We start from the raw sequence: 24,854 nt of genomic DNA, 5'->3' as shown, positions 1-24,854 counted from the left end.
TACTGATGACTTATTAATCCTTTCTGTTTCATTGTCTTAGTATCCAATGCATTTTTAATTATCCCACCTTGTATCTTCTAGACTATAGATTTACTCTATAACTCTGTATTTCTGGATTTACTTTTACTATGTATGTAAATATAATTTTAAGAAGCTAATAATTAATTTTTGCTTATTATTAAATAGCCCAGAAAGTGTAGCCCTTCAGCTTATTCATTAACACCAAAGGACGTGAATATTCAATTACTAATTATTTAATAAAAAAAAAGTTATTGGAAGCCCTGGGATGGGAATATATATTCTCTGAGTTCTGATAAATTTTGTTTCTAAATAGTATTTATTATTATTATCTCTTGATGAACAGTAGTAAGTCCTTAGGGACCACTTCTCTGTCTTTTTCCAATTGTGTGCTCACTATTTTTGTGCTACTCAGGAAATAATGAAAGTTGGTAACAATAAATATTGGGCAGCATGCCCAAGAGATTCATTTAAGGATGGGTTTATCTTTATAACAACGTGTTCATTTCATCAGAATAAATTTATTGTTATAGGAAAATTATTTATAAAAATATAAATAAAACATACAGATAGCATTTTAGGGAAACACTAACACAAAGGAAATACCATAGATAGAAAAAGAGAGAGAAAGAGAGAGAAACAGAGTTTGCCTGATTGAAATGCAACTGTGTTACTAGTTTCTTTAACTTTTTATAATTCTAACACAGACATATATTTACCTGTAATTTTTCTGAAGAAAGAAATATTTTCTACATGCTACTTTAGAAGTCTTTCACCGTTGAAAGGAATGCATACTTAGAAGTGAAACATCAAGAGGTTCATAATAGAAGAATATATATTAGAATCTAAATGAAAAGTAATTTCATTTAATCATTGTCACGCTGTATGTCTGTTGAGAAACAAACTATTAAAAAGTAACAAACAACAACAAAAAAGCAGATGAACCCAACTATTTAGTCAAATTGGAGACTGCGAAGATCAATCACAATTTCTGCTTTACAAAAGCATAAGCTTTCATTATTTCTTCAACCTCCTTTCTATAGCAAAAAAAAAAAAAAAAAAAAAGCCAATAGAAGGAAGCAAAATAAATGAAACAAAAGGAATATATAACTTCAAGTTGGGATGGCCACATCAGGATACAACATCAGGAACTATTTGCTAAGTCAAATTAATTCATTGGAATCATACTTTTCTTTTTCTTCCACCAATAGTCTTTCCCCTATTTATTTCACCAATAGTCTCAAATAAGTAAAAGACATTTGAGAGGAAAAAAAAAAAGTAACAGTAACTACTGTTTCTCTGCCCTCCTATTCCAATGAAATGTCATATGCATATATGATTAGATTTTTAAAATAGCTTATAGAGTATAATTATTTTTGAAAGCTAATAATGTGTAACATTTTCTTTATAGGCATTTGAAGATATATATATTGATCAGCGAAAGACGATTAAGACGATGTTGGAATATGCTGACAAGGTTTTCACTTACATTTTCATTCTGGAAATGCTTCTAAAATGGGTGGCATATGGCTATCAAACATATTTCACCAATGCCTGGTGTTGGCTGGACTTCTTAATTGTTGATGTAGGTATCATTCCTATTTTTGTCTCTGTTCAAGGTAGCTTGTCTTATGTATATTCAAATTCTTCAATAGTGAGTCTCAGACCACTATGTTATGTTGACAGACTATAATAACCACTAAACGCATATACTCAATGAGAGTGTCGTTTCTGAAAGACAAGGGCTAATTTAATTCTGATTTAAAATAGCATTGGGGGATGGAATCTACGGTAGTTCTCTAGTTATCTGAGAAAGCTAAAGAAAAAACAACACATCAGCAGTTTGTAGGGAAAGTAGTGAAACAGGGAACTTAAAAGGTATGTTGCTTAAATCCTTTATGTTGTGAGTCAGACAGACTCAAGTTTGTATCCCAGGACCATCACTTGTTGACTTTGTGCCACTGAGTTAGTTCCTTGGCCCCAAACTCTTGACCCCAAACTTGTACAGTATTAAAGGCAATCAATAAAAACAGTGATACTGTTGGGTGCTACAGTCATTTAAAAAAATTCTCTTTGATTTACTCAAACTTTTTAAAGAGTAGATTTAAATAGTAGATTATATGGATTATGACTTCATTATAGGGAGTAAGGTATGCAGAGTGTAGGGAAAGATAAGTCTACTTTATGCAGCAGTGAAAGTTTTCCTAGAATGTAAATCTAGTTTACATTCTAGGGCAAGCCCAAACAGCCCTTTGTAGAATTTGTATCCCCAATGATTAATACTGCATTTACTGAAAACAAGTGACTGACTTCAAGATGTGTTAAAGTTAAGCATCATGTTTTCTATTATCAAGTTGGCAAAGTTTCAGCTTTAGAAAGCTATAGCAAAACTATCCTGACTTCATATTGAGTAGTTTTACCCCAAAAAAGATACTAACCCAGCAAGACTATGAGGGTTTCTTGTGGAAAGTGTTTCTTGAGCTAAGAATCATGCATGCATTATATCTCCTTGATTCTGAACAAAGGCAAAGCTAAGCTATTTGAAAAACTTAACAATGTTACTGTGAAATGAGCCAATTGAGAGAAATCTCAAAGGAAGAATTGCTTTATCACATCAATAAGGGAGAAAGTTTCTAATATTGAGGTTTCAAGCATTAGAAGTTACATTATATTTCAATTTCAGAATTGTTTACACTATAATTTAAATCTAAATGTAATTTAACCCTTTAAAACTTCCTGAGGTTTTTTTTCTATTATGTTTATTACACATCAGCTTTTTGGTGGAAGTTTTTTAGTGTCATTTTTGAAACATTTTAAGAAAATAATTTTATAGAGAATTTTGTAGTTTGTAACAATAATTCTGTTCTAATTCTTTAATGAAGATCAGTATAGCACTCTATAAAAAGACTAATTACAGCACATCTCAAATAATGTAAGAAGTATATTAAATATGATACAATTAATACATTTTAAAAAAGAAAAGTTTACAAAAATAGTGTCCAGTATATGTGGAATTGTCCAATACTAGCCTCTTTCTAGCCAAATAAATTGTAATCTTCCTTGAATACAAAGTTTTGGTAAATTCCTTATTTAGAGAATTAGATACGTAAGATTTTTCCTTTAGTCATGTATATTACCTACAAATGAATACAAATGAAGTAAATTTATTGCTGTGTGTATTTGGTAAATATTCATTCATTGGCCATTTGGGGCCAGATATCATGGCAGAAGCCATAAATTAGTATAAAAAATTTTTAGGAAGTTTTGTAATGGAATTTCTTTCTAAGTTACTTATGTAAGAATAAACAAGTGAAAATGCAAGGTATTACCAAGACAAAATATCACCTTCAAAAGTGATGTGGTTCATTAATTTCTGAGAATACCAATTATGATTAGTTGAATATACTGATGCACGGTAGAAACTTCTTGCTTTTTTTAGTACAACAGCAGTTTTTGTATTTTATAACTAGCTACAAGAAAAGCCTTAAATTCAACAGCAACTTAATAAAATAAAGGAAGAATAGCCAATGAATTTTTTTCCACCTTGATTCCTTCTTTTCTTTTACTAACTTTTACTTTTTTTTCTAATTATTCAGTTGATAAATTATATGACATTTAAGGATTTTTTTCAACTAGCTTTTAATTAATGTCCTAAAAGTTACATCCTTTACATCAAACTGAAAATATTTAATTTTTTAAAGGTTTAATGAAAATGTCTGAACATTTATCTTCTGAATAATTATAAGCAAAAATTATACTTGTTGTATTATATAGCAACTACACATTGAATGATAATTCTATTTATTAACTGTTATTATTTTTGTGTGTGCAGGTTTCATTGGTCAGTTTAACAGCAAATGCCTTGGGTTACTCAGAACTTGGAGCCATCAAATCTCTCAGGACACTAAGAGCTCTGAGACCTCTAAGAGCCTTATCTCGATTTGAAGGGATGAGGGTAAGAAAAATGAAAGAACCTGAAGTATTGCATATAGCCAAAATTAAACTAAATTAAATTTAGAAAAAGGAAAATCCATGCATGCAAAAGGAATGGCAAATTCTTGCAAAATTGCTACTTTATTGTTTTATCTGTTGCATATTTACTTCTAGGTGATATGCAAGAGAAATAGGCCTCTCTTGAAATGATATAATATCATTTATCTGCTGTGCTTATTTAAATGACTTTATTTCCTAATCCATCTTGGGAGTTTCCTTACAAATCTATATACAAAAAAAAGCAGATGCATTATTAAAGTACTATGTGTAATGATATAATAGTAATCTAAAGTAAATTCTATATCAGGTACTTATTCTTTGTGATGATATACTGTACTTAATGAGTTTTCCTGAAAATAATGTGAATCACACATGTGCCTAAGTATGAGTGTTAAGAAAAAAATGAAAGGAGTTGTTAAAACTTTTGTCTGTATAATGCCAAAGTTTGCATTATTTGAATATATTCAAGGTTAGATGGTTAGATATTAAGTGTTGACTGAATTTATGAAAGTAGTAATACTAACTTAAAGATTACATACAAATCCACATCATTTTTATAACAATAAAGTAAAACACTTATAATGAACAGAAAATATAATTTTGACTCATTACTATAGGTAATTTATAAATTAACCTTAACTTGCATCTTATTGGTCAGAGTCACACAAAATGTTATTTTATCCTTTTTAAAGACCCAGTAATCATTTTCCATCATTCATAACAGATTAGAAATTTTGCCATTATAGACTTGCTATTTTCCATGCCTTTTTTAAAGCATTAGTTTATAGATGTATAATATAAAAAATTAGTTCTGCTTTTTTAAAAAAAATTATTATCAAAACAAAACACTGAATTGCGTGATTCCAATAGGAAAACATTGCTCTTTCACCTCCTAAGGTTTAGTTACTTTTATGGAAACTAAGCTGTATTGCAGACTTCCATTTGCACTTTGTAGATTGTTTATAGCCTTATGTTCTCTTCTCAAATCTTATTATAAATGTCACTTTGTAAGAACGTAGGACTTGTCTTCGATTTCCCTAACATATATGAAAACTTTGTCCTCATTATCAACAACTCAATATAATACAAGTAGTCCTCTTTTATTTCTCACAGAGAGCCTCAAATTTTCACCAAAATGTTATCAGAAATTTTCTCTGGGGTATATAAAAATTAAGTCTGTTTTCCAATTAAATGTCACTTTGTTTTGTTTCAGACTGGCAGTTTCAGTTCTGGATAAAAAATGTCATTTCTGTACATTCTACTTGAAAACATGTTGCCTGAATCAAAATAATATATTTTATATGGCTTGTGAAATCTGAACAATGCTAAACATTTGAAAATATTATAAACCTTTTACATTTGACCATTTGGAAGTTTATTAAATTCATTGGTCAAGTGCTCAGATATCTCCATACATTACACTTCATTTCTATAAAAAAGTTGATCTTGTGGGTATACTTTTAATTTTCTCAGAAATAACCATATCTATAATTATTAATCATTAATGCCTTTTATATTAAAAGAGGTTAGCTTTTGAAACTTGGAGTTTTAGACATAAAATCCTTATAAATGCTGATAGTGATAAAACTAATAATTTAAATGGTCAGATTTATGAATATAGCTCTATTCCTCATAATGACAGCATACACACAGCACTAAAATGACTAATCTCTTCAATACCTGTTTGGCATTGTAGAGTCAAAATAACCTTATAATTGATTCTATTTTTTATACTTCTAGTGTTTGGATGTTTTACTTTGTAAAAATATAATCATGAATGATGGTGAGGTTGGATATAAGAATGATGATTATGATTGGGAAGTGAGATTTGAACATACTCAGAAACTCTCATTTAATTCTTTGCCCTAGCAGCATAAAATCACAATAGCTGCGTCAAAGCGTAACTCAGGCACTCATTTTATTTTTGTTGTTCTGTTACTTTTTCAAAGCATGTGCTTTTATGCAACATTACTGAATAAAGCATGTTGTACAGTGCTTGATAAGAAGTTAGAAAGTAACGAATAAATTATCATCACGTTGCACTTTGTGTTTTGCATGTTTTATGCACATTTCTGGCTGACAGCTTTTAAACATTTATTGTATTTCAAATTTCCAGTCCAAATTTTTCAACTTGTAAAATTAAACTGAGTGAATTGATGTCGTGAATATCTAGGGTAAAATAAAATTTGTGTTTAAATTTGTATTTTTAATTTCCTAACCTAGGAAATCTTAAATACCTTCTTTTTCAAAAGAACTCAAGTCTTAATGGATAGGGAAACAGACGGAGAGCATCATGAACAAAAGTAACACCAAATGTTCTGTCATATCAGATTTCTAACTAATAACAAACTATATATTTCTATTTTGTATAGGATAATCTTGCTCCAACTTGGATGGGGTGGAGCGCTGGTTCCTCCCCTGAGCCCTTTATTATGGGTACTGTATTACCCCTTTTGCTACCTTTAATCCTTGCACTGTGACTTATGTGTAGTGGGGTGAGGGAGGGATTGGGAAGGGTTCTATTATTGCACCACAGTAGGGAAAATACAGTATTTACATCTTAATCCCCTCTTTTCAATTGTCTTAAATTTCATTTGAAAAATAAAAAAAAAACCTTTATGAATTTACCCTCTGTGGATTTTAACCCCAATGGTTGATATCATTATTAAGTTTCATTGAATATGATTTAGTTATGTGTATATGGAGTTATCCATTTTTGGGGAGATTACTGGATTGGTGACGGCAGGGGACCCTGGTGTAGAATGATTATGTGAAAAAACAATTTAACTTGTTAAGCTCATTATACTGTTTGAGGCATACAGCCCCTGCTGTTTAGTACATTGGTGTGGGTCCTGAAAATTACCAGTTAGATACCATCAGTTGATTATTGATATGTATGAACAGATACGAGGGTGCAATATTTCAGGTTTCATAAGACTGGTATTGATTGTGACCATTCTCATTTTTTATTGTGTAAGTTCATATGGGGTTATTTTCAAAATGTTAACAAGGCAAAAATATATTAAGAAATAGTTGAATGCTTAAGCACATGTGAATTGTGTTGTAAACAAAAAGTTAATGTAAAAGAATCCACTTATTTGAATTATGCAGAATAGAATACATACCTAGAAATAAAACAAAAACATTTATCATGACTATTAAGATAAAATTTAAGGCATAAACTCACTTCTTAGAATAAGTAACTCCCAACTAACTTTCTAGGATTTTAAAAGATATCACAGTGAAAACATACATAAACATAACTCTACATTTTATTCATTCTTAAAGTTTAAGTGTATTATACGAGAAGAAGAGTTTTTATACTTGAGAGACAGAAAAAGTCAGAATTTTTGTTTGGATCACCAATATATCATAGCTTACAAAAATAATTGTCTTAATTAAAACCCACAACATAATTTTTTTAGATTTTTAAGAAAGATTCTATTATTCTTCTTCATACTTAAAAATGGATGATGCCTACTTTGCCCACTTTTATTTTTATTCACATGGATTTTATTTCTATTAGAGAAGCACTAGAATTCATGAATAATGTTGATTTGAAGTTCAAAGTAATTAATTCAGATAAAAAGACATTTCTGCATATATGAAAATTTCTAATGTGAATTTGCATATTTAATTATCAATCCTTCATTTAGTGTAGACTTATTTTTAAAAACGCAGGTAGTGAACCAGAAATAGAATTGGTTGTGCTAGAGTAGAGAAACTTTATTTGATGATGTTTGTTTTGAAAAAAAGCTTCTGAGAAGAAACAACCTCTAGTACAGTATTAATTCATTAAGATAGTTCCTTTCTCAGACATCTCCTTTCATGTAGCCTGAAAGTTCAATTTGTTCTTTCCAATTTATTCAGACTAATTCTGCCTACTTTCTTCCCCCCATGAGAACCAATTACTGCAGCTTTATTGAGACTGAAAAAAGTTAATACACCTCCTTCTCTGCTGAACCAAGGAATGGCTTGGAACTCTTGGGAAAAGGAAATCTTTTCTATGATCTTTCACTGTCTAATTTAATACATCATAAATATGACTATAGCTTTGTATAATAAACTCCCCAATACTGTGCCAGATGTTTTCTAAGATAAGGTTCTTTTATTTTCACAAAAAAAATAAAACTTTTCTCTGGGCCAAATGTATGCCAACTTTGCAAATCATATCCTGAAGTGCACTGCTGCAGAGTACATGCTTGCATCATAAATTCCATAGAGTTCGTTTTAACTCTAAATCAATCCCCAGTTTCAAAGTAAACCTCTCAAACATATTTCCTAAGCACAAACTTCTCCCTGTGCTCAGTTCCTTAATTATTCTCATCCCATATTCAGAAATAACATTTAAAAATTATGTTTTGAGCAATAAATACTAAGCTAAACTTTGCTTCATTAATCCATTCATTTTTGTCAACCATTATTTTATTCCTATATTCAAAGCTCTCTGGTATGTTCTTATATTCAAGACACTCAAGGCCCTGGAAGATTCACGAACATATTTTTGCATCTTAAATTTTTAGAAAATCTTACCATCTGTCAGGATTACACTGAACTCTAGTACAGAGTAATATGGGTACCAGATAAGGGGAGCAACTCTTCCACATAGACTGGAAACAGCACTAAACGCTATTTATAGGCTGCTTTCTGAACTTAACTTGTTTTAACCTCATTTTTCTCATATGCCAAATGAGAACACAATACTGAATTATCTGTACAGTTCTGTTCAGTACTAGAATTCTGATTCTTGAATTCAAAGGGGAAAACATTCCTCTTTATTTAGGAGGCTAAACTGGGGGGCAAAGTTAGGCTCCATGAAGGAAGTGCTATTTGAACTAAAGCCTTTGAGAGGGGAGAGTATTTCAGAAAAGGAGCTATTAGACAAGGAATTTCAATGTAAATGGCACCTCAATTATCTGGCAATTATATTAGCATATGGTTATTATATTAATTGAAGTGGCATGAAGTATAGATGACCAGGGAAGTTAAAACTGGAAATATAGATTGTGGAGTGATGTGAATACCAAGGTAAGAAAAATATTTGGTAGTTAGAGAGCCAATAAATAACTTTCAAGTGGGACTTGGGGAAGATTAATTCATCTTACATAGATTAAATGAAGGAGAAGGTTAGGAGACAGATGATAGTGCAAGTATGAAATAACAGAGGGCAGTTCTAGGTGGTGACTGTGAGAATGGAAAAGAGGTGACAAAGCTGAGAAATGTTTCGAAGAAAAAATGTGAGACAGGTAATGTGAAAAGAAAATCAAGAAATAGGTATAGATAATCAATGTTCTGCTCATACTCTAAATTGAGTGTTGAAGGCAAAATACATATTTTAATTAGTACTCTGTGTATACACACTAGAAACAGCATTGTAATCTGGATAGTGGACAAAATATTCAGAAAAGAAAGGAAATAAATAGTAACTTGATTTCAATTTCCAAATCTCTAACCTAAAAGAAATCTAATTCTATTCATCCATTTAAAATAAATTATAAAACGAGAATTTATGAAGTCCACTGTATTGTTGCAGACAGTCAGATGAGATAAGGCAAAGTGTCACGTGTCAGCTTGGTAGTTGCATAGGCCCACATCATTTGGTTCTGCCTGGATAACTCAACCAAATTAATTTTTCATACTTATCCCCTCTACCTTTGTCATTACTGGTATTCTTATTTTCTTTGGCCACTTATCACACTGTTTTATGTTCCCCAGAAGGCCTAGAGTTCTTTACAGACTTTAAACAGGGCTCAGAAGTATAAGAAATTGGCTCATGTATTTTTTTTCAGACAGGCAGTTAAAAAAAAAAATTGTTCTAAAAATACACTGGCATCAAATGGCAAATAGAAGATGTTTTGACGACTACTTCCTTTGGATCAGACTGACAAGAATAATACAAGCACATAAGTGGAATTAAACTTAGCTATTAATGTCCAAGTTTGAGGCAGCCGCCCCTTATAAGCATTTTAGGGTCTGTTTTTACCTTCCCTCTTAGCCACTCCTGTGCAGCTCCAGTGGGAGGTATGGAGGAGAAAGCAAGGAAGCCATCCCTATGTTGTTTCCAAACATGAACACTCAGATTTTTAACTAGTGGTCCGGAAGTAAAGAGGGGGAAAACATCCTTCTATAGAAAAAAAAAAAAGTAGATAATAATTTAATAATTGAACACAGAACTTCATGTGATCACAACAGATTTGAAAACTATGTATGGCATCCCTCTTTTTCTTATTTTCCTAAGAAATGATTTCTATTATGTTTCATTTGAAATAAGTTTTTTGAATTAAACTCAGTAAATGAAACAACTGACATGACTGGAGCTTGAAATAAACGATGTGATGATCTAATGAAATACATAATGCAAATTGTCTTGCTTCTTATGCAAAAATTATTAGTCATAGCAATGCATGAATAATTAAAGACAATTATATTAGGTATTTAATAATATTTTTTATATTTATCATCTGAATTTTTAAGTTATTTTAAAAATATATTGGTCAAATCAACTCAGGTCCAAATGTTTTAGTTTTGTTCTTGAATATATTGCCTTTTTAAAATGAGTTAAACTTCTGTATAGGCTTTTTAACTTTTCTTTTTTCTGATAAACAACACAATTCTGACTTCATCTGGCAGCAAGTTCCTCTGATTTTCCTTTTCCTTTAACTTTTTAATGCTTCTCCCTCCCTTTTTTTAAAAAACATTTTCGTTTCATTTCTTGGTTATATTGCCTATAGTTGTTTTCCTAAGTGTATTGCTTAAGAAAAAAAATGAATTTTAAGATTTTTTTTTAAACCTTGCTTTTACATATCCTAGAATAAATAGCCTTGATAGAAAAAAAAAATGGAAAGACCAGAGATTACTAGGGGAATTTTTTTTTCTTTATTAACAGATAAGAATTCTGACATTTCTTTTTTTCCATTTGTGTATTAGGTGGTTGTGAATGCCCTTTTAGGAGCAATTCCATCCATCATGAATGTGCTTCTGGTTTGTCTTATATTCTGGCTAATTTTCAGCATCATGGGCGTAAATTTGTTTGCTGGCAAATTCTACCACTGTATTAATACCACAACTGGTGACAGGTTTGACATCGAAGACGTGAATAATCATACTGATTGCCTAAAACTAATAGAAAGAAATGAGACTGCTCGATGGAAAAATGTGAAAGTAAACTTTGATAATGTAGGATTTGGGTATCTCTCTTTGCTTCAAGTTGTAAGTGAACACTATTTTCTCTGAATATTTTTATTGTTTGCAATAATAACAAAATAATGACATACATCTATTATTTAGTTCCTAAAAAAAGTATATATTTCTTTCTATTTAAAAAATTTCAATTTGTTAGTACACGTTTATGAGCCCAGATGGGTGAAAACTTTATTACATGTAAGGACTGCAGATATAGTCAGTATTGACCAGGCCAAACAAAGACCTCTTTGTCTTTTTTCTTGTATTTTCTTTGTTTCCGTATTGCTCTTTCTTTCTATGTAAACAAGTAAATTAATAAATCAGTAACTTTGCCATTTTTTATTGTGATTAGAAGGCTTGTTTCACTGATCAGCTACCAAAACAGAATACACTTAACAGATAGATCATCTTCCAAAACACATACACTTAATACACCTAATTGGATTGTAATTAATTGGTAGGGATTAACTGCTGCTGAGTTCTATTATTTGGATCAAAGTTTGGGGAATGACATTTAGGTTTTAGAATTAGAATCGGGCATAGTGGTGGGTGCCACTGCACTCCAGCCTGGGCAACAAAGAGCAAAACTCCATCTAAAAAAAAAAACAAAAAACAACAAAAAAGAGAATTAGATCCCCATAGTGAAATGGAAATAATACCTGGAAGCAACTAGAAACAAAAATGATGCGCAAGCAGCTGTTGTCTTATCTCAAATGACCTTTCAGCACCATTATTTAAGTCTATTTTATCCTAAATATTAATGTTTTCACTATTAGGTCTCTAAGACTGGGTCTCCACGAAAAATAGTTTATAATTTATATAAAAAAAGGTAGCCCTTTAAACATTTTCATTTGATTCTGCTTCTAGCTGCAGCAGCACCACAACAAAGCAGGGAATAAAATAGAGTCCAGATTATTTGAAAACTCAGCTTAAAAAAAAAAGACTGTACAATTTCTTTCTTGCCTTGTGGTTCTACAGTGTCTTTAGGGCAGAAATCAATTTTTGCTCACCAAGGTTTCAACTGTTCAACCAGAAGACTAACCAAGCAAACAAACCAACACTGGTCAAAACCCTTTTGCAGCTTTTCCAGAGGTGTCTACTATGATTACTTTACAAATTCTTCCCATCTTTTTGTTGGAAATTCTTATTTCTCTTCTTAACATTTTTGACCTACTCTGAATAATATTCATGCAATTAAAATAGAGATTTTTAAAATCTGGTAAGAACGGGTGGGGCATGGTGGCTCATGCCTGTAATCCCAGCTCTTTGGGAGGCCAAGGCTGGAGGATTGCTTGAAGCCAGGAGATCTAGACCAGTGGAGGCAACAGAGTGAGACCCTGTCTCTACAGACAAATAAAAATAAAAGTTAAAAATATCTAGCAAGAATGCTTTCTTTAAAAATTGTCGACACATGATGATATTTATTTGGGCACTTATTCTAACCCTTAACTAATTACCATACTTGTAAATATCACTAAAGCAACCACTTCCTCCATAAATTTGAGGAAAGAAAAATTAAAAATTTTAAGCAATCCTTTAAAATGTAAGCAATTCTGAAAATATAGTGATGGTCCTGCACAAAACTATTAAATAAATTCTGCCACCAAAAAAAAAAAAAAAAACCCTCTAAAATACTGCTTCACATTTGGCTTTTATAGAATCACCTCTCTATTGATTAGTAAGTCATTGAAATGGTCCCTTGAATCACTTTTTTCTGTTTCTATACCAAGTGTATAATGGAATTGTTCTATCATTGACCTAAGCCACTGACATATTTAACACATCTCTCTTTCATATGCAAAAGCCTTGTACTTTCTAGCAAGGAGTCATTACTTTCTTTTCACGGCTGTCACCCACACCCTTGCTTAGCTTTTGTCTCATGATATCCACCACTTCACAAGGGTTAGTGTTATCAAAACAAAGATATATTGTGATACAGATGCTAAAGGCTTTGCTAGCCTCCCTCACTAGCTAAGGGATAATCCTTTTAGGCCCACAGGACTCAAAATTCATGCCCCAGGACAAATAACAAATTACTGTAAGTTATTAGCCGGAGTATCCTTCATCCTGTGAGTGCCAAGTGTCTGCTGTACTATTGTTCACATTTCTTATTCATATTAACTTATTGTCTTCAAGAATTTCAGAAAGAAAATAGAATAGGTGGTTATTTCTAAATGTTTTGATCCAAAATTCTTCAAAGGATTGTATTTCTAAATGTTTTGCTGCAAAATTCTTAAAAGGATAGTTGCAACCCTGCCTTTATGTATCCCGGTACCATCCTTACATTGTTACAATAAAGAGAAACCTTAAATTTTCAATCACTTTGATCACCCTGCAGATATATTTTAGCAGATGATCCTTAGATCTAAGTTGTAATTATTTGGCTGATAGAGCTATTGACACATGTGTTGGCATTTGTAAGACATTCTAAAAAGTGCTCCAGCAAATTTTAATACTGCTTTAAATATCATGATACCATGAACTCTAAAGAATTGAAAAGTGCTTGTGAGTTGGTTATCAAGGGGGAGGATATACCAAATGGCCATTTTGTTCAATATGTGTTCTAGAAATGAAAAGCCGTACTAAGATACTGTCTTGGTCCAAAATCTATGTAAAATTTGTTTTGAAATGTCTTTCAAAAATATTCCCTTTTGAAAATTATATCAGTAAGAATATTTATTAAACATCAGGTCTAAATTATTTTTACTCCAAAGTAAAACATGCATGTCCTTCTTAATAGGCCACATTCAAAGGATGGATGGATATAATGTATGCAGCAGTTGATTCCAGAAATGTAAGTATTCCTTGTGTTCTAAGTATTTTTACAATATTGATCAGGTGGTAAAATTAATCGAATAAAGCATAAACGACCAAATGAAATGATTCTATCTTGATTTAAAATATTTGGGAAAAAGTGTGACAGGTAAATATTCAAGCATAGCAATGTTTATCAGAAAGATCTTACTAAGATAATTCAACACATGAATTATTTTGAATATTATAAATATTTTTCTTTTAAATATTTTCTATTTTGTTTCCTATTTATCCACACATTATATAATTAGTAGTAATTTTAGTGTGCAGGACCAAATTTGAAGAAATATATGATTTCTATCATTAGTTGAAATGTATAGTCACCCTCCATATTAGACAGCATGAAAAGTTATGGATATTGTTCTGTCAGCCTTAGATCACTGTGATGATTTCTTTCAAATAATCATATTTTAAACCATATAAAATAATGTTTTTATATGATTTTAGCATTCATAAATTGACTGGAATCTTTACTAATGTTGCAATCACTTCTGCGGCCAACAGATTCCTTTAAGTGTATATCACCAAAGTATAAACCTATTTTATTTGATTTCAGCCTCTTTCAGGCTCCATGACCTAAACTGAAATTCATGCTCATTCCAACTTTGCTCTTCAAAACTTTGTAAGATGTAGTATTTTCTATCAACCTTCATCTTTCTATTCTGAAGTCCCATCTGTTTATCATCATAAAGAATAACCTCTGTCCCTGCAGTCTTCAACCTGATAGTTTGGTGTTATCTTTCTTGAAGTGCATTTCAAATAGCTTCAGTTTTATGTTGAATATCGTTTTGATAACCTCCAGAGTTATTTTATTTCACTTTGTCACTTATATTTTGTTTTGTGTGTTTAGTTGTTTTTTAACTTTGTTGCCTTTAGAAGGACATGAATCTGTTAAAAAACTATAGTAACCCTTTCAGTCCATTACTAAATTATAAGTAATAGCCCATTTGTTTTAAGCACAATCTAGGAATTAAATAATCAACTGAGGATTTATAAAATGGACTGTCCGTTTATGTCTACTTAATCTGAAAAATTCAATGACTGTTACTTTAGGGTATAGTGCCAAACATCTGAATGAACAACTCATTTCTTATTTGCTACATTATTTCATGTATACATGAATGACTGTTTCTAAACCTAGCCTATAGATATTTACAGTTTTAAATTTTTTATTAATAATTTTAAAATTACTAAAATTCAGTACCTAGGCTTGCAAATTTAGCACATTACTGTTCAAATGGAAGAATATTATTTGTATTTATAGTTGTAAAAATAGATTTTAGAATGTCATAGTAGCCATATTTTTCACATGAAGACATCCCTGAAGGCTAATTTCAGGGATGTTTTTTAGAGGTAGTTGATTCAGAAAAAAAAATGCTGACATATTAGTAAGAATAATTTTTTCTATTGTTATGAAAAAGCACCAATGACATTTCCAGCACTAAAATGTATGGTAATATTTTACAAAATATTCCCCTTTGGTAGGTGGAACTCCAGCCTAAGTATGAAGAAAGTCTGTACATGTATCTTTACTTTGTTATTTTCATCATCTTTGGGTCCTTCTTCACCTTGAACCTGTTTATTGGTGTCATCATAGATAATTTCAACCAGCAGAAAAAGAAGATAAGTATTTCTAATATTTTCTCTCCCACTGAGATAGAAAATTATTCCTTGGAGTGTTTTGTCTGCCAAATGAGTACTTGAATTTAGAAACAAAATGGGAGTATATATTATAACTGATTTTTCCTTCCTCTTCCTCTGTCATTCACTATCCATATATTTCCGGCTATAGAAAGCTAAGAATAACTGTGTTCCACACTCTTGTTCATAGTTTCATAAAGTTTTTCCTCCTCTTATTCATTATCAAGAAACATTTTCTATCTTTTAAAAAATAATAATTAGAATAAAACTAGAAAGCAACCGAATATGCATCTTTCCCAAAAGCAACTTGTTATTTTATCCCTACAACTACCCACTCCCCCTTGAAAATATATTTTCCAACTAATTCGTTGCAATAAATTAGGCACTGGATGTAAGCTTCCTCCAGTGTTTATTGTTATGCTTTTTTCTTTCATTGATTTCTTTTATATATTCCCACTTCTTTCTCCAAGATATTTAATTATAAGCTATCCCTTTCAGTCTTGAATTGTATGACTATTATTTATCATTTATAAGGTTCATTTGATTGTCCCAATTACCTATGTACATTATAGAACATATAGAAAGTAAATAAATATCATCACTTGGAAGTAACTGCTGCCATTCACATTTTGTTTTTCTGTTCAGACTATTTCCACACATACTCTTATTGTTGAGCTTTTTATCTATAATTATAAATTCCACTTTTGACTTAACATAAGTATTTTCTCATTTTGTTAAGTCTTCATATATGCATTATCATAACTTACTTATTCATTCCCCAGTAGGTTGATAATTTAGATTGTTTTTAATCTTTAATGATTTAAATAGTACCTTGTTGAAAGTCTTCGTACAAAAAAAAAGAGAGAGGCAGAGAAAATAAGGCTTTAATTATTTCCTTAGAATAAATTCCCACAATGAAGTATTTTACTCCCCTAGAGTAATATAACTACTCAAACTCCCAATAACAGTGTATGGAACACCCATGCCACTGTTCCCCCACTGTCACCAAACATTCTGTTTTTGAATATTTGGTATTTAATAGGTGAAAACTGTATTTAATTTTAATTTTTATGACTTTTATCACCTTGTTATGACTTTTATGTATTTTATTACATTCGAACATGTTCTTAAATGCTCGTTGGCCATTTGTATTTCTTCCTTTATGTACTGTTGCTTCATCTCACTTGCTCAGTATGTTTGCTTTTTGTATAATGAATGAGTGCTTTCTTTCACTACAGAACATTCTCCCCTCAATTCCCTTTTCTTATTACCAGTAGTATTCTGTAGTCAATATCAGGCTACTCCATTTCACTTACTTGCCAGTGTTCCAATCTTCTATCCCTACTGGTCTGTCCCATACTTACTATGCTATGAGTTCTGATTTATCCCCTAAATCTCTCACTAACTCATCCAGTTTTCTTTTTATCCCTTTGCTCCAATTCTTGACAGAGTTAGAGTGACTTTTTTAATGAGTAACTCCAAACTGTCTTGCAGTATACATACTCTAACTCTTTGCTACATTTAAATAAGAAAATTATTGCCTTTAACATCATAAAGGTAGTATGTATAGTATAAGGTACCAAGTATTTATTATCTCAGTGAACCAAATTTCGCTACTCACTAAGCATAAGGTCTTGGGTAAAATACTTAACCTTTTTGAGATTTGGGGGTGTTTGTCTTCATAAGATAATAATAATAAAGTCAATTTTGAATTATTTAGGGAATTAAATATTATCATACCTAAAGAGTACAATTAATTTTTTACATTTTAAATCCCAGATATAATTATGCTAATCAGTTGAATTTTGTATTTCTTTTTTTAGCCATCCATTTTCTATTTTAACATTGAAAAAAATGTGCAAAAGGACACAGTTTTAACCAGTTTGATTTTTCTTTTCTATACTTTGGAGGTCAAGACATCTTTATGACAGAAGAACAGAAGAAATACTATAATGCAATGAAAAAATTAGGATCGAAAAAACCGCAAAAGCCTATACCTCGACCAGGAGTAAGAAATACCAAATGATATGGGGGAAAAATATAAAAACAAAAACTAGCATGCTTGTCTCACAAAAAAGAAAGTAGCTAACATTTCCAGTAGAAAAAATTTTTTCACTTTTAGAGCATCATTAGTTTGTATCTTTTATGGTAATGGTAACAAAAAAAAAATAAAGACCAAAAAAGAACACGAAGAAATAGAAGATACACCCTTGACTTCAAGAGACTCAGAAGCACCCCATTAGAATCCATATTAATTGGCCAATGGACACATAGACAATGTGATGTGCACAGGAGAAGGTTAATCACACAACTCAAGAACGGTTGCCAAGTAATATCAGGGAAAGAAGTAAACCTTGGGATGGGGCTATAAGAAATGCAATTTCCTAATATTTTAAGAAATGGATGAAGTGTTGAGTGAAATAACACCTTCTATTTTATTTTTCACTAGAGATACTAAGTGTTTTAAAGGAGGAAAGAATTCCAGTATCTACTATTCATATGTATGGCTATAGAGTTAGATATTACTAATGTCTGCAGAAGTCAGGGTCAGTAATTACAGTTTATGATGATAAATAACAGTACTCATGCTTCCATGATGAAACAAACAAACTGCTATGAAAATGGACAGCTATTATCCCACATTATAAATATTTTTATGATGATCTGAGAGGTTTCAGTAATTCCTAGGGTGCATCAAGGAAGAAAATACTAGCAAATATTCATATTGTGATGATTGAATATTCCCTTCCTGAGAATGATGAGAAATATGTACTTTCTCCATTAAAATTTAGCACTAAGAGTAGAAATGAACCAACAATTTGTAGGAAAAATATAAGTTGCAAAATGCCCTCAGAATTCCTCAGTGGCTCAAAGAAATAAGCCTGCAGATGGCCTTCAGTGACTAGCAGTGGCAGAAATGGGAAGCAGAATCACAGATCAATGACAAAGAACGTGAATTTTTTTTTGACATAAACATATAGGAAATGTCATTCTGGTCTCATTATCCTTGTGCAGTTTCAGCATTCTGTGTCTGACAATGTTAGCCAAGGCTATTTGGTAGAAGAATATGAATATTGCCATATGTGGTATTTAAATGCATAATGTTATAGATGTGTCCTGGAAATTCCAAATTCTCCTTAACAATTATTTGAGAATACAACAAGTGAAATATTAATAGTACTATATTTTAAAATGGATGTATGGTCCAGCTGATCATTGGAAAGTCTTGAAAAAAAATTAAATGGGTTTCTTACCTTTTCATAATCTTAAAATGTTGATATGCGTTGCATACCTCTGGAAGAAGTATACAGTGTTGAATGTTTCTTTTGTTTGTTTGGTTTTTGTTTTTATCAGAAACCCTCTTTGGACAAGGGATTGTTATTCTGAGAAATACACATTAGTAAATGGCAATTTAAATAACTAAATTTTAACAATTAATATGCTATAAATCATTCTTACAAAAATCAGGGCCAATGACTACTTTGCAAGAAACTAGAAAGTCAATTAATGCAGAAAGTACTTAATGCTAATGCACATGAGAAAACTCCTTTGTTAAAAGCATTTCTATTTCTCTACAGAACAAATTTCAAGCAATGGTCTTTGACTTCGTAACCAGACAAGTTTTTGACATAAGCATCATGATTCTCATCTGTCTTAACATGGTCACAATGATGGTGGAAACAGATGACCAGAGTGAATATGTGACTACCATTTTGTCACGAATCAATCTGGTGTTCATTGTGCTGTTTACTGGAGAGTGTGTACTGAAACTCATCTCTCTACGCCATTATTATTTTACCATTGGCTGGAATATTTTTGATTTTGTGGTTGTCATTCTCTCCATTGTAGGTAAGAAATATTTAAAGTTCTTAAATTCAGTTAAATAAAAGTGAAAGTTGAAACAATCAAGATTAGATTCAAGATCATCCCAGCAATCAGAGATAATCAACTGTAAATATTTTGATACATTTTATCCATGTGTGTTTGGTTTTTTAACAAAATGTCTCCTACTATATGTCAGTATTGTTTCTTATTCTATCCATTTAGAATAATATACTTAGTGTAAATGTAGTAAAACCTCATTCATTTGAACTAGAACTGTGCTATTAACTAAAATAAAAATGTTTTTGACATGTTGAGATTGAAGAACAATACAGTATCTAGATGGTTCTGTTAACAAGACTAGAAATGTAGTCTGGTACTCAGGAAAATTGCTTTAGAGAATAGACATGGAGTCACCAGCATATAGATATTAGTGGAAAGTGGTTTCAAGATAAGGAAAAGTATTGCATAAAAAGAGAATAAAGACAAGGACTGAACATTAGCAAATGCATACAGTAGGTTCTCTGCAAGTGTCATGTAGAGATTTTCTAGACTACCTTAAAAATGGGTTTATCATAATGATGCACAAGGGAAATAAGGTGGCATGGGACATCATCAGTACTATACTTCCAAGCCTGAAACATATAACTAGTCTCATGAGCAATAGCTCATTTCATTAGACAAAACTAAAGCTCTAGTAAAGTGAAAAGCATCTGTCTCTTGGGCCTAAACTATTCATTCTTCCCTAAACAGGATGATATGATTGGGTCAATATTTTACTATCCAAAATGAGGCACCTCTGTTGGACAGATTTTCATGCTACTCCCCACTCTGAAGAAACTGGCCTTATATCCAACTCATTGTATATAGCCTTTGATTCCCACTAATTAGAGTCCTTGGTTATAACTAGCGTGGCCAAGGTATAAAAAGTTGTATTCTCACACGTCTCCTTCTCTCTCTCTTACACACACACACACACACACACACTCTTACACTTCGTCTTTTCAGAATGAGGCATTTAAACTTGAAGGCATTTAGTTTCTTGAGCTCTTCTTAACTTTACAAGTATTGTTTTTATCTAAAAAGCAAATGGAGAGAGAAGCTGAAAATAAGAAGACTGAGATTACAGTGTTAGGTACAGGAGACCAAAAAGAATTGAAATACAACATTAAGTACAGGATACTAAAAAGAGCATCAACCTGGGATCCTTTTAGAAATGCACCAGAACATACAGAAATAAGTATATAAAAATATTAGAGTGGAACTTAACTAAGTACCAAGATCATGGGGAGATGAAAGTAGCATCAAAAGCTGCCAATACTTTCAGATGGAAAAGGAGTAAATAGAGAATTTAGAATATGGCAATTTCAGAAAAGTCACTGTATACATATAAACTTGTACCTATACTGCTGGGCTGCTACTATTTGGCCAAATGTGCATTTTTAACTTACTTTCTTTTTAAATTCTGACTTGGGACTTTACATAAACTAAAAGTAGTTTATAAACATCTCTTAAAGATAAAAAAGTACTATAATCCTTATAGTTGAAATTATTGCTGAATTTCAAAGTTAAGATTTATTTATAATATATCATGTACAATTTTATATATATATATATCATATACAGCTGTCATATTTAAGATAATATAACTGGGTTCAGGACTCTGAACCTTACCTTGAAGCTTTAGAAGAAACATATGTTTATTTTAACGCATGATTTCTTCACTGTTTATTCTCATTGTTTATTCATAGGTATGTTTCTTGCCGAGCTGATAGAAAAGTATTTCGTGTCCCCTACCCTGTTCCGAGTGATCCGTCTTGCTAGGATTGGCCGAATCCTACGTCTGATCAAAGGAGCAAAGGGGATCCGCACGCTGCTCTTTGCTTTGATGATGTCCCTTCCTGCGTTGTTTAACATCGGCCTCCTGCTCTTCCTGGTCATGTTCATCTACGCCATCTTTGGGATGTCCAACTTTGCCTATGTTAAGAGGGAAGTTGGGATCGATGACATGTTCAACTTTGAGACCTTTGGCAACAGCATGATCTGCCTGTTCCAAATTACAACCTCTGCTGGCTGGGATGGATTGTTAGCACCCATTCTCAACAGTAAGCCACCCGACTGTGACCCTAATAAAGTTAACCCTGGAAGCTCAGTTAAGGGAGATTGTGGGAACCCATCTGTTGGAATTTTCTTTTTTGTCAGTTACATCATCATATCCTTCCTGGTTGTGGTGAACATGTACATCGCGGTCATCCTGGAGAACTTCAGTGTTGCTACTGAAGAAAGTGCAGAGCCTCTGAGTGAGGATGACTTTGAGATGTTCTATGAGGTTTGGGAGAAGTTTGATCCCGATGCAACTCAGTTCATGGAATTTGAAAAATTATCTCAGTTTGCAGCTGCGCTTGAACCGCCTCTCAATCTGCCGCAACCAAACAAACTCCAGCTCATTGCCATGGATTTGCCCATGGTGAGTGGTGACCGGATCCACTGTCTTGATATCTTATTTGCTTTTACAAAGCGGGTTCTAGGAGAGAGTGGAGAGATGGATGCTCTACGAATACAGATGGAAGAGCGATTCATGGCTTCCAATCCTTCCAAGGTCTCCTATCAGCCAATCACTACTACTTTAAAACGAAAACAAGAGGAAGTATCTGCTGTTATTATTCAGCGTGCTTACAGACGCCACCTTTTAAAGCGAACTGTAAAACAAGCTTCCTTTACGTACAATAAAAACAAAATCAAAGGTGGGGCTAATCTTCTTATAAAAGAAGACATGATAATTGACAGAATAAATGAAAACTCTATTACAGAAAAAACTGATCTGACCATGTCCACTGCAGTTTGTCCACCTTCCTATGACCGGGTGACAAAGCCAATTGTGGAAAAACATGAGCAAGAAGGCAAAGATGAAAAAGCCAAAGGGAAATAAATGAAAATAAATAAAAATAATTGGGTGACAAATTGTTTACAGCCTGTGAAGGTGATGTATTTTTATCAACAGGACTCCTTTAGGAGGTCAATGCCAAACTGACTGTTTTTACACAAATCTCCTTAAGGTCAGTGCCTACAATAAGACAGTGACCCCTTGTCAGCAAACTGTGACTCTGTGTAAAGGGGAGACGACCTTGACAGGAGGTTACTGTTCTCACTACCAGCTGACACTGCTGAAGATAAGATACACAATGGCTAGTCAGACTGTAGGGACCAGTTTCAAGGGGTGCAAACCTATAATTTTGGGGTTGTTTAACATGAAACACTTTAGTGTAGTAATTGTATCCACTGTTTGCATTTCAACTGCCACATTTGTCACATTTTTACGGAATCTGTTAGTGGATTCATCTTTTTGTTAATCCATGTGTTTATTATATGTGACTATTTTTGTAAACGAAGTTTCTGTTGAGAAATAGGCTAAGGACCTCTATAACAGGTATGCCACCTGGAGGGTATGGCAACTACATGGCCCTCCCAGCTACACAAAGTCGTGGTTTGCATGAGGGCATGCTGCATTTAGAGATCATGCATGAGAAAAAGTCACAAGAAAAACAAGTTCTTAAATTTCACCATATTTCTGGGAGGGGTAATTGGGTGATAAGTGGAGGTGCTTTGTTGATCTTGTTTTGTGAAATCCAGCCCCTAGACCAGGTAGATTGTTTGTGGGTAGGCCAGTAAATCTTAGCAGGTGCAAACTTCATTCAAATGTCTGGAGTCATAAATGTTATGTTTCTTTTTGTTGTATTTAAAAAAAAAAAAAAACCTGAATAATGAATATTGCCCCTCACCCTCCACCGCCAGAAAACTGAATTGACCAAAATTACTCTTTATAAATTTCTGCTTTATCCTGCACTTTGTTTAGCCATCTTCGGCTCTCAGCAAGGTTGACACTGTATATGTTAATGAAATGCTATTTATTATGTAAATAGTCATTTTACCCTGTGGTGCACGTTTGAGCAAACAAATAATGACCTAAGCACAGTATTTATTGCATCAAATATGTACCACAAGAAATGTAGAGTGCAAGCTTTACACAGGTAATAAAATGTATTCTGTACCATTTATAGATAGTTTGGATGCTATCAATGCATGTTTATATTACGATGCTGCTGTATCTGGTTTCTCTCACTGCTCAGAATCTCATTTATGAGAAACCATATGTCAGTGGTAAAGTCAAGGAAATTGTTCAACAGATCTCATTTATTTAAGTCATTAAGCAATAGTTTGCAGCACTTTAACAGCTTTTTGGTTATTTTTACATTTTAAGTGGATAACATATGGTATATAGCCAGACTGTACAGACACGTTTAAAAAAACACACTGCTTAACCTGTTAAAAATGTGTTTAGAATTTTATAAGCAAATATAAATACTGTAAAAAGTCATTTTATTTTATTTTTCAGCATTATGTACATAAATATGAAGAGGAAATTATCTTCAGGTTGATATCACAATCACTTTTCTTACTTTCTGTCCATAGTACTTTTTCATGAAAGAAATTTGCTAAATAAGACATGAAAACAAGACTGGGTAGTTGTAGATTTCTGCTTTTTTAATTACATTTGCTAATTTTAGATTATTTCACAATTTTAAGGAGCAAAATAGGTTCATGATTCATATCCAAATTATGCTTTGCAATTGGAAAAGAGTTTAAAATTTTATTTATATTTCTGGTAGTACCTGTACTAACTGAATTGAAGGTAGTGCTTATGTTATTTTTGTTCTTTTTTTCTGACTTCAGTTGATGTTTTCATTTCTTTGGAGTAATGCTGCTCTAGATTGTTCTAAATATAATGTGGGCTTCATAATTTTTTTTTCCACAAAAACTGAGTAGTCAACTTATATAGTCAATTACATCAGGACATTTTGTGTTTCTTACAGAAGCAAACCATAGGCTCCTCTTTTTCTTAAAACTACTTAGATAAACTGTATTCGTGAACTGCATGCTGGAAAATGCTACTATTATGCTAAATAATGCTAACCAACATTTAAAATGTGCAAAACTAATAAAGATTACATTTTTTATTTTATTGTTTGCCCAGTCACTTTTTGTTAACAGAATATTCTAATGATATGGAGATTTTTTACATTACAAATTGGGGGAGAAGGGGAGCGCGCACGCACACACACACACACACACACACACACACCCACCCCACAGAGGCATACCCAGGTTGACAAGAAAACCTAGGGTAGATGTGTCACTGGAGGTAGGGTGTAATGATCTCCCAGAATTACAAACAGCAGGTGTGTTCTCTGTTAGGAGGAAGAACTGGTGTCAGAGGATAGCTAGTGATTCTAGGAGGAAGAGAAGTATGGGAGCCAGAGTGATGGTGGATGACCCCTTGAGCTATGAAAAGAAACCCTTAAATCATCATTTAAAAATTTAGAATT

At 32.2% G+C, this 24,854-nt stretch overlaps 1 protein-coding gene across 2 annotated transcripts in view; it reads left to right on the top strand.

Annotated features, from left to right (window-relative positions):
• Nucleotides 1-24,504, top strand: part of SCN1A (sodium voltage-gated channel alpha subunit 1) — a 142,484-nt gene extending 117,980 nt beyond the window's left edge. Inside the window, exons 21-28 of one of the 2 annotated variants that reach the window (XM_054478114.1) lie at nucleotides 1,430-1,603; nucleotides 3,851-3,973; nucleotides 10,939-11,220; nucleotides 13,934-13,987; nucleotides 15,493-15,630; nucleotides 17,552-17,656; nucleotides 19,227-19,497; nucleotides 21,222-24,504. In XM_054478114.1, coding sequence (XP_054334089.1) covers nucleotides 1,430-1,603; nucleotides 3,851-3,973; nucleotides 10,939-11,220; nucleotides 13,934-13,987; nucleotides 15,493-15,630; nucleotides 17,552-17,656; nucleotides 19,227-19,497; nucleotides 21,222-22,399 — 2,325 coding nt within the window. In that variant the 3' untranslated portion in view covers nucleotides 22,400-24,504. The remainder of the gene's footprint in view (nucleotides 1-1,429; nucleotides 1,604-3,850; nucleotides 3,974-10,938; nucleotides 11,221-13,933; nucleotides 13,988-15,492; nucleotides 15,631-17,551; nucleotides 17,657-19,226; nucleotides 19,498-21,221) is intronic. The other variant, XM_054478113.2, reaches the window with a different exon arrangement.
• Nucleotides 24,505-24,854: the final 350 nt, after the last annotated feature.

This window comes from Pongo pygmaeus, chromosome 11, assembly GCF_028885625.2.
Source record: "Pongo pygmaeus isolate AG05252 chromosome 11, NHGRI_mPonPyg2-v2.0_pri, whole genome shotgun sequence".
NCBI classification, from domain to species: Eukaryota; Metazoa; Chordata; class Mammalia; order Primates; family Hominidae; genus Pongo; species Pongo pygmaeus.
This window is presented reverse-complemented; position numbering and strand designations above follow the sequence as displayed.